At 31.0% G+C, this 11481-nt stretch overlaps 2 protein-coding genes across 6 annotated transcripts; both read right to left on the reverse strand.

Moving 5' to 3' along the window:
- Positions 1 to 785: 785 nt before the first annotated feature.
- Positions 786 to 10958, reverse strand: LOC121117298 (ethanolamine kinase 1). Of its 5 annotated transcripts, XM_040711681.2 has the most exons (7): positions 8038 to 10958; positions 5967 to 6969; positions 5418 to 5913; positions 4758 to 5004; positions 4586 to 4680; positions 2220 to 4505; positions 786 to 2165 (listed from the first exon to the last, which is right to left on the reverse strand). In XM_040711681.2, the coding sequence occupies exons 1-2, from the start codon at positions 8330 to 8332 to the stop codon at positions 6221 to 6223; spliced, it is 1044 nt and encodes a 347-aa protein (XP_040567615.2). In that variant the 5' UTR covers positions 8333 to 10958; the 3' UTR covers positions 786 to 2165; positions 2220 to 4505; positions 4586 to 4680; positions 4758 to 5004; positions 5418 to 5913; positions 5967 to 6220. The 5 variants fall into 5 exon arrangements, with proteins under 5 accessions (XP_040567615.2, XP_071744633.1, XP_071744631.1 ...); XM_071888532.1 differs by having other exon boundaries at positions 5543 to 6969; XM_071888530.1 differs by having other exon boundaries at positions 5418 to 6969.
- On the reverse strand, positions 4379 to 5615 carry LOC139904707 (ras-related protein Rab-28-like). The gene is made up of 3 exons (XM_071888092.1): positions 5418 to 5615; positions 4586 to 4680; positions 4379 to 4505 (listed from the first exon to the last, which is right to left on the reverse strand). Exons 1-3 carry the CDS (start codon positions 5613 to 5615, stop codon positions 4379 to 4381), a joined length of 420 nt encoding a protein of 139 aa, XP_071744193.1.
- Positions 10959 to 11481: the final 523 nt, after the last annotated feature.

Below are 11481 nucleotides of genomic sequence, written 5' to 3' on the forward strand. Positions count from 1 at the left end.
CTCCTGGGCTCAAAATAGATCCTTCCTACTTTGAGGCTACTTAAAATGTGAAATTGGATCATCCCTATTCTCTCCCATCAGCTCAAGTCAAGAAGCTCCAATGGCAAACTAATATGATTTCCGAGCTTGCAGACCATTCTAAATATACAAATGTCAACGGAATACAATCTCCAAGAAGTTAGGAAACTTGGTTGACGTTCTAAAAGACCTGAGGTCCAAGAGAATGCTATCAGAAGAGTCTTTATCCATTCTTGATTCAATATCTGACGTTCCTAAAAACCTTTTAAAAATGATGCAAATCGGAAGTGGTATAAAGGGAAGTGGCAGTAGTTACTCACCTGAGCTCCGAGCATTTGCTTTGACATTGTAATTCTACTCGACAAAAGCATATAGCTATGTAAGAAAGACCTATGACTTATGCCTACCTAGTCTCAGTACCATTCGAAACTTGTATTCAAATGTGGATAGGGATCCGGGTTTTACTCAATCTTCCTTTGATATTCTTAAATCGAAGGCCAATAAAGCTCTCGAATCTAAGGAAGAAATTCTCGTCAATTTGACATTAGACGGAATGTCAATTTTCAAAAAAATTCAATGGAATGGGGAAAAATTTGATGGATATGTTAGATAACCATATCCTTAAATACAAAAACGTATTATCTTGACATATTCTAAAATTGGGCTTAATCATGAAGCCAGCCTCATTTCTGAGCATTTAAAAAAAGAATTTATACAAAAGTCTCTTTCGAAAAAGATTTTTTAAAAAAATCAATGATTCAAAGGTCTTAAATATCATGTGTATATTATATTTGTATTTTCTAAAAATAAATAGTTGCAAAGATTGTTGTAATAAAATGATTCTAGTTTATTGTTTGTTCTGATGCAACATGACTTCTCAAAGAACACTGACTTTATTGTATAACATTTGTTATCAATGTGAAAGATAAGGTAACGGATCAAGATGTAAGTGACATAATTTGTAATTTGTACCATCAAATTAAATAAGTTGCATCAAAAAATCAGATGAAACATTAAAGAAGAACTTAAAGTACTTGTAATAATTATTATTCACTTATTAAAATTATATTAGATGTTCAATATATTAACAAGGTTGTAATTTTTGACAATGATGAAAATTACTATTTACTACAAAGTATTCTGTTATAAGTAAACATTATAAAGTTTCAGTATCAATAGTTATTGAAGTTATACAACTTTGGTTGGGAGCCTTACGGGTTATTTGATTCAGAATAAATCCTGAAGAGAGTTGAGTTCTGTTTTAAAAGAGTCTCCATGTGGAGGCTTTGTTCACATGATTATATATTTTATTATTAGTAAGTGTATTTATTATTTAATTAATGGCAAGTAATATATAACGAAAACTGCACTTTGTGGGTAAACTCAAAACATCTCTTGGAGTCCTCATTGGATGAATTGGTCCATAGACTTGATCATTCAATTTTTTTTTATCAACACAAAGTATAACTTCCCCATTTGGTTTTGGAACTACTACTAATGGGTGACACCATTCAATAGCCTCCTCCCCTACTTTACTTATCACTCCCATTTTCTCCATGTGATCAATTTCTTTCTTCACTTCACCTCTTTAGGCAAATGGTATGGGTCTTGCAGAATGAATTGCTTGAGGTATATAAGTTATAACCATCCGTTAACAAAATTTTCATTGGTTCTCCATCCATTGGTTCTAACTTTTGTCCACTATAAAAAAGATCAACGAATTCCCTCATCTGTGACTTTTTAATTTGCTCCACATCTCCATTCATTTAATTTTTTAATGTTGCTATTCAAATCTGATTGGGGAAATCCCCCGTAATTAACCAAAGCTCTCTTTAAACTCTTCTTGACAAATATACTTCAGTAACATTGTTTTATTCTATAACAGTTTCTTCTACTTGCATATTATTTAACACAAATGTTAGTTGTATTTTCCTCATAATTCTCAACTTCGACCCATCGACATTTGATAATTGTTCTTCAACATAGTTCTCTAGCATTTTGGACCATAACCCCATACTCTTCAGATTATCAAGACCTGCAACAGTTATTTCAGTTCCAGTATCCGGCACTGCTTTTATCCTTTTACTTTTTCTTTGTCTGTATGTTACTTCCAGATATACCATTCTTCTTTACACCACTCACTTTTACTGCATTAGATTTGAAAAATACTCTCTTTGATTTACAAATTAAATTAAAATTACCTATTTTTTTGACATTGATCATTTCTTCCATAATAAGAGCATATTTGAGTTTCTCTTTTCTGCTCCTTTTTATAATTAGTTTTTAAACTTGATATCGAACTTGATTTTCTGGTCAAAGCTTCCTCCTGAATTTTACCCCTCTTACTCCGGGAAATAGATATAACCTGTAAAAGTGACAACTCAAGTATTTTTTGGTTTCTTCAATATTTATTCCAATTAAAATTAGTGTTGATATCCGGTCTTCAAATCTCATCTCCTTTTCCAGCACTTTTAGCTTGGCAACATAAAGCCGTATAAAATGAATTAAAGCACTCATCTTCATTCTGCTTCTTTTCCACTAACTTGACCGGTTCCAATGCTACATTCATTTGCTTCTTAAGGTAATTTTCAAAAAGATCAAAGATTTATTTTAAAGAATTTTTTGCATCCATTTCGATTGACGTGGTATGCTCTATCTTATCCAGCATTTCAGGACAACACATTGACTAAAAAACTACTTCTATCTTTTTTTCATTCTGATTCCCAAATCCAAGAGCAAACACATCGCATACAGTCTTCCAATTTACAAATTCTTTATATTCTATGTTTTCTTCTAGTTGAAGTGAAGATTTTATAAGTATTTTCATTTCTTGATTTATTTTTGTGATACTTTCTTCCTCCAAATTCCTCCTTATATTTTGTCAGAATTTTTACTATTAAATGCTTTAAACATTCTTTCCACAATTTCACGGTGCTGCTATCTCTTCTGATAAGACTCTTCACGAGCTCGCTTTTGCTTTTCCATCAAGATCATCCTCATCCTTATTGTCAGATCATCCTTCTAATTTTCATCGACCGATGTTAGATTTCCTTCTAACATTTTGACCTCCTCTATCGAACCTCGATTTTCTTCTAACATTTTGACCTTCACTATCAAACCTCAATTTTCTTCTTCTAATTCACCCTTCGTAGGCATTCTTGAATCTTTCGGTTAACTTGATCTTCAAAATCCTTTAAACTGCACCATGTTATGTTTATAACAATCTAATAATGATGACGACTGATTATATTATAAAACTCTAATAATCAGTACAATCTCATGTTTAACTTATATAAGTTAATTAACTCAAATAAGTTAAGTTAACTTACATTAACTAGTCCAACTCTAATTTTTATTCAGTTATATTATAACTAGATATATAATAAATAAGTAATTTAAAAAGAAATACTTGATGATATCATCAGTGTAATATTATTGATAAAAATGGTTGGTGATATATGATAGTGTACTATATTTAATTAAAGTAAAATAATAATACAACGAAATTGTCATTTATACAAATTATGACTCGTACACCACATTAATGTATATTTTATATTTTTAATATGTTCTTTAAAGGTCATGATTATGTACCAAATGTGAAAGAACGTTCATCAAAAAATTTAACAATTAATTGATATGACGCTGCAAAATTAAGGAACTACGTCAATTACTTTTAAAACCGACATAACCTATTTATGAATCATGATTTTTTCTACAAGAATATAAGTAGACCATAATTTATTTGCTAAGTAACTCGTGTCTGAAATTCCTCTTCAGATCATTTTTAAAAAGTAGTACAGATAAAAATTCGGATTAGAAATAGTTCACTAACAATATGACTAAGGTTTATCGATATTATTTAGATCTTGAAGGCGATATTCGTACATAAACTTTCAAAATTACTTCGGTGTTAAAAATAACAAAACTCGACAAGATAATTAGGTGGAATACAATTGTATTTTTTACTTATGTAATATTACTGAACTTCTTAAAATAGGTCAAGTATTTTGTATCATTATGTTGAAAATACATCTTTTATATCATATATAAATTAAAAGTTCAGATTGCTAATAACTTTTGTACTATAATGACTTTGAAATTGGATAAAGAAACAAAAAAAATGAGAAAAGCAAGATATTTTGCCCCCCGAGTATTTTTTTTGCATTTTTGTGTCATTTTTAAAACTATTTTGAATTTGAAAGGAATGACTTGATGTATTGTCCTAAAGAATTACAGAAACATTCATTATAAAGAACATAAGACAAAAACAATGTTAGCAGAACAAATATGAATGATTTAGTGTAGCATAGAAACCAAAATATTATGTATGTACTTTACGTTCGACCTATTGTGTACTTTATTGTATACAGCAAACAGTTGTTTTGAAATTGGATTGAGGTGGAGCAGGAAGCTTATCATCTGGGTATGATACAATTTCTGCTTTAAATACAGGCTGATGTTGTTCTTGCTCTGCCTTTGAGAGTCTAAGAATAGAATAATGATAATGAAAGGTTTAATTACTACTAAAGAATAATACATATATTAGAACATCAGTATTTCTTACTTTATTCCCAATAGCTCAGCTGAAATTTTTTGAAAACAAAGGTTGACACCTTCTCCAGTTTTTGATGAAACTGCAAATGTTGATAACTGATTTTCCTGTTAAAAAAAAAGGAAAATAAATAAACTAATTAATTCGAGAAGGAAACAATTGCAGTATTTTTTTTGATTTTTACTTGTGCAAATTTATGATGACGATCAGATTTAACCTTCCTTAAATGCTCAAGATCTATTTTATTTGCAACTAGAGCGAAAACAGGGGGGTTCTTTTGTCAACTTTTTCCTACATGCTGACACCCACTTTTCCAAATTATTTATACTTTCAGCATTAGTAACATCATACAAAAATATTAACGCATTCGCTCCATAAATGTAGTTATCCAGCATTTTACCCTTTAGAGCTGTTCCCTCAATGTCCCATAACTAAATTATAAGGGAATTTTGTAAAAAAAAAAGGGCCTGAATAATAGTAACTTAGATTTTTTAAAATTATTTAAGATAAATGCAATTTAACAACAAATAATATCTAACACATTTTTAATCAATTAATTATAGAACATCCGTGCCATATGGATTTAAATACATTCGTATGCCATGATTTCAAAACATTTTTTGGTGCACATTTGAGACAAAATTGAATGGCAAATATGAATAATTCGTCTCTGAATAATTACTTTTTATTGACATACATACTATATGAAAAAGTTATTCTTGAATTCTACATATTTTATCCGCTAAATAATCAAATGTATTCTAATAAGTGTAGTGCAATAGTGTGCAAAAATACCAACTAAACAAATTGAAGTGCTCAAAATCGTAGGTGTGGTTGATTTTACCTTTAAAGTAATATATTTACCACCTGTAACTATTGTTCTTTTCAGGTAAAATTCGACACCTGTCGTAGGCTTATACTGTTTGGAAAATTTATCTTTTGTATATTTTGAGACTAAAGACGATTTACCCGTTTCAGGATCACCAATTATAATGATCTTATACTGCTTTTCAGCTTTTTCGTCCTCTTCAGAATCAGACATAACCTTCAGGAGAAAGAGAGAGCAAACTATTAAATATAAGATTATATTTCAAATATATGTATTGAAATATTTATTAATTATGTTAGAAAAATAAGTACAATGTATATAATTGATTAATTAAATTTATGGATAAAATAACAGAAAAAAGATACGAAAAAATAATTGTAACGTTTAAATGCACTTCCGTACTATGTATCATATATTCAATATTTAGCAATAATTATAGTTAAGTTTCGAAAGAAGAATAATACTAAATTTTTGAAAAAAACAACTTCATATTCAAAGGTGTTCGATGATCCTGGGATATAGAAATGTATATATATATATACTTAAAAATAAATTAATAATTACCCTTAAAAATTCATATAAAAAATATATATTCGAAGACTGTTCCTCGATCTTTTTTAGCATTATAACATTAACATCTTCGGAATGATATTATATCATAACGAATAACTCAAAAAAAAAAAAAAAAAAAAAATTACATCATCATAGCTCAAAATACAATGTACAAGAACTAAAAGAAATGTATCAATTCAAGTATAAACTACTTAAATTAAACATATGTTTATTGGGCAAACATGGATTCTAAAGTTTTTGATGGTTTAAAAGTCTTCTGCATATATATTGGCTTTACTTGAGTAATATTCTTTCAGCCTCAGCTTTCCATAAGTTAAAAAGTCAAATTCAATTTTTGAAATATTAGTTTGAACCAAGGACCATATACCCCAAAATAAATGAGACAAAATCATATATTTTTTAACAAGCAAGTAAGCAATGTGAACATCTTCATTGGATAGAGGCATATCCATGCTCTCCATGTAGTGTAAAATCCATTTTTTCTGAAAATCCTCTTTAGGTATACAGTTTTCAAAGTCCAAAGATGTTGATAAGCCAACAAATTCACAAAAATGATTTGCGATATCATACCATTGATAATTGTCAAATAAATACTCAAAATCAATTAGACTAACATTTTTCAGCGATTCATCATAAATTATATTCCCAAGAAGTAGATCATTGTGGCAAAGTACAACTTTGTTCAACTGTGCTATTTTCTTATACTTATCATTCAATCCAGTGAAATACTCATAACATAATTCAACTTCTTTATCAAGACCATGAAAATGGCTTGAATTACGAATAAATTTGACCATTTCTCTCATCTTAAACCATATTTTAGATTGCCGTGTACATTCTGGATTTAAATTAATTTTATGAAATAAAGAGAGCTTTTTGGCGAGAAGGGGATAAATATTCGGATCTTTTACAGAATCCATATTTAGAGTGACTCCAGGTGAATATCCATAAGCAAATCCATTCCCATAGATAGCATACACTGGTGCAGAAAGATCTAAAAAGCAGAAAAAAGTGAAGGTGCATTATGAGATCAGAACTCTAAATTACCCAGTGGTCCATCAAAATCTGAACACTTTGAATTTTACAATTTAACAAGATATAATTTATTAATTAAAAATATAATTTCAACAAAATTAATGCTATAAACGGATGTGTGCCTGAGCTTTCTTAATCATTAATGTAACCACACTTGGCGGTAATGATGGCTTACAGGCGGCGGAAGATCTGGCACGTGCTGTAGATGTAGTCTTCTGTCATAATGTGCCAGTACTGGCTGACAGTGGCTTTGACGGCCTCGGTATTTCGATGTCGGACACTTCTTCTCGACATGTACTTAAAAGGTGTAGTCGAAGGGGTTGGCATCAGGGATGAAGAGGTACCAAACGTATCAAAAAGGAGTTCAAAACTCATTCAAAAGAGTCTTGTAATGGAAGAGATAGGTTTCTTTCATTGTTGATTTCAAAAATCGACTCCCCACCCTCAAAAGGTTCTTCCCAATCCCTTCTTTGATAGCTTTCTGGACAGCCTGGTGTGAAACTCCGAGATCTCTAGCATGGCTATCATGGACTTGAGGGTATTATCCCGGTCTGGTTTCTTTAACTCCTCCTGGTCCCGTTTAGCCTTTTTGACAGAGCCTTCTTCCTCTCCAACGTTTCGGACTTGCTGGCAGCGTAGACAGTTGTCCTAGAGACGCCAAACTGCTTGGAGTGCGCGAATGGAAATTCGTTGATCACTTTCAATTGTCATTTTCTCGACTTGTACGTAAGCTTGAGAGCTAACTAATTGTTTATGCTTTTAAGTTTAATATACAGAAATATGAATTAATTTCAATCATTCAAGCTTAATTAATATTGAATTAGTAATTGTTGAGATTTCAATGAACCACATGATATTTGGATTACATTTTCATAAGGCATTCGGAAAAATAGTTTACAACATGCTAATAAAATAAATAAGCAAGGATATGATGAATATCAATTAGTATATATATTTATATAGTTCTTCCAAATTTATTAGAATAAATGACTTATACGAACTAGTCCTAAAAAACGTGGATAATTACCTAATGAATGAAGAATATTGATAAATTTGAGCTCTGATTTCCTATCAATCAGCTTATCAGTTCCTTCTCCATATACTCGAACAATAATCATTTCAGAAAGTGACGTTCCTTTTGGGTAAACTCCAATAAGCTTATTTGTAAGTCCATCATTAAATATTTTGTACTCATGATTATCCCAAAGAGGACGAATTTTTGACACAATACTAGAAGCTCCTTTTTTAAGACTGTGTAATGATTCAGAGCTAACGTGTATGTCTTTTAAATCAATAATATGATTTTCTTTATGTGAGATCATGTTTGCAATAGATTAGTAATCAATCTACGGATAGATTTCCAACCATACTTAAGTAAAATAAACTGACTTACTTAAAAACGGAGGAGTAGATTTCTTATTAAACTCGCACGAGCTCAACATTTAATGTACAACTTAAGATATACGGTATATCATATACCGTATACGGTATATAGAATTGAAATATTTTTGATTTGTTGTAGAGCAGCTGACGTGTGACGTAGATGGATCATGGAATAATATATTTTACAAAATTACATGACATTAATTAAAAAAAGAATTGATGTCAACAAGTTTTCCTCTTCGAAAAATCTTCCAAAATTTCTAACTCGTAAAATGGATACTCGTAAAAGAAATGCTATGATTTGTGCTGTGGCTACTTGCTTTTCTTATCACATTGATTCAGATCAGGAATATTCTTACCATCGACTTCCTAAAAATTTGATTTCCATATCATCTTTTGAAAAAATATACGAAGATTTAGATCTTCTGGAATAAATTACATCCTTACTTCGCGGTTGAATCAGGATTGCTTAGAAAACTTTTTTTCGCATTTGAGGGCCCTTGGAGTCTCCAACAATCGTCCAACTAGTGTTGATTGTATAAATCGATTCCGATTAGTTATCCTTGGGCAAGCTGATAGAATCTATCTTGTATCATCAGCAGCTCAAATTGAAAATAAAGGAAACGATAACTTCCTTGGTTGTTTAATTAAGGACCTGGAACAAGAAGTGAATGAGCCAAAAATGGATTAGAAAGAATATGATGATGATTTACTATTAGTAGGTGAATTAGCCTTACATCCTAATTTAAAACACAAAGTATCAACAGATTCTTCCATTTCTGGCTTGGACTGTGGTATTCAAGGACTTGGTTACATAGCAGGATACCTGGCTAAAAAGTTTGATGCTAAATACCCTGGATATGGATGCAGAACACAAGATCATCCTTCTTGTACTGCAGATTTAACACCATGGATATCAACTTTATCCAGAGGAGGGTTGACTAAGCCAGAAACCAAAGAGAGAAAAAGAAAAAGTAGGGGAGAAATTTAAAAAAAAGTGAAATGCAATTGCCAATCCATCCTGAGAGTGTATAATTCGAATTCGGTATCGGCGTTCATCAATGGAGAAGAGTGAATTTGCAGGAAGGAATCCCTGCTGAACTGCCCCTGTCCAGTAGGGTATACTCCGAGGACTCCCTTGAATTTCCGTTTTTTTTTAATCACTCACTCACTACGCGTGTGCAACAAGTCATCCAGTGTCCATGGAGCTTGAAATTAGGATGTATGAAATCAAGTCATAATTTATGGATGTCTACAAGGAAGGCTAGATACATGTACCTTCTTTGGATGTCTATATGAGGGATGTTCATAGTCCAGAATAAAAAGTTATGCTTTGTAATCTTCATTCTATTATTTGCTTAAAAGACTTTATTTATTTTGATGAGTCTCGGATATTAATTAATTTATTTTTAACCATTCACAAATGTGTAATGGTGAAATGCCATCTCATGGCATTGAGTTAAAAATGTGTTTAGTAAGTTGTAGATTTATATAAATTGTAATTTATATTAAATAGTTTCCATGAAAACAAAGATGTATTATACAATTCCTTATAACATTAAGCTTCATGCATCGACCTTTATAAATAAATCTAGAAGAAACTCTTTGATTCCAGCGAAAATATTGCTTTGATACAGAATTTTCCCTTTTCTATAGAAAATTTTATTTTTCAGAAACCTGCAAAATGAAATAAGTCCATTTCTTATTGATTTTTAAGCATATTTATTTAATATCCTCTACATATATTAATATTAATGTTCCTTTATATATTTTTATAATATATTCTTTGATTAATTTTATCAACAGTGTGATAGTTGAAACTAATATATAGATTGAATATAGTATATTGTGATAAGTAATTGGATCTTTGTTTTTGTGGAATGTTCGTATCAACATGGTTCTGCGAGTCAGTTTTCCCTCATATTAATGTGGTGAAGAATAAGGGAAAAAATAAAAAATAGTACTAGACTCACTCATGAGCTCATATATCAGATAATGAGGATTGCCACAATCAGTTTGGATGCGAACTTTAAAACGTGCAAATAACAGTCAAATAACTTAAAATATGTAAATATATTCAAACGTCAATGACTTATCACGTTTAAATCTCAATTAAATTAAAGCCAATTATCATGGCCTACAAGATGATTTCTTAATCTCATTTTGCCAAAGATTTTAGAGAACCTTGAAAAATCTATCCCTCTATTGCTTAGTTTTGTTATATATTATTAAATGTATTATTACATCGTTATACATTTGTCTTTCTGAGTTGAAGATTAAGATAAACTATTAAAATGGAAGGAATGCTATATTTGTATCTAATATCCGATCTTTCTAGTCTCTAATCAGGTATTACTGATGACTGTATTTACTCACTAAAATCAGTTAATTTATTGTCGAGATGGAGGCCAAAAGGCAAATAATAATCGATTTGATTCACACCCAGTATAACAATAAGACAAGAAAAACTGGACCGTAAACTAGTCGAGAAACTCTAATAACGACTCCTACCTCACCTACGTGGTCAATGAAGTTCTGTTGGTAAACCAAACTAAGTTCCCAGCCTCTGCTATGATGCCGGGAATCGTGGCATCAGACGGGAACAAGATGTACCGTATAGGTTCTCGAAAGGCCTGAAAATCGGGGCCATGGAGTACCAGTAAGTCCTCAATGAAGTAGTCCTGCCCTAGGTGAAGTCCAACTATCCAGAGGGAAACTACGTGTTCCAGCAGAACTCTGCCCTCGGGTACAAGGCCAGGACAACGCAACATTACATGTAATGGCATTACTTTTTTTGTCATAACATAAGTATTACATCAGGTGTTTGATGAACTTTTTCATTTTAGTACATGTTCTTTTAGATTATGTAGGGTAACGAGAATTGCGGGGGCATTGGCTGAAATAGAAGTATTTATTGAGTGGATGAACAAATATACTCAATGCTAAGTATTTTGTTTAAAGTTTCATTCAATTTTTTAAATATAAATTACATCTTAAATAATTTAACTTAGGATTGTTATAGTCATTAATACTTGAAAAAACAATTACTACTCTTTCGTATGGGATGCAAGGATCAGTCTTCAATGAG

This window comes from Lepeophtheirus salmonis, chromosome 5 (assembly GCF_016086655.4).
Source record: "Lepeophtheirus salmonis chromosome 5, UVic_Lsal_1.4, whole genome shotgun sequence".
NCBI lineage: Eukaryota > Metazoa > Arthropoda > Copepoda > Siphonostomatoida > Caligidae > Lepeophtheirus > Lepeophtheirus salmonis.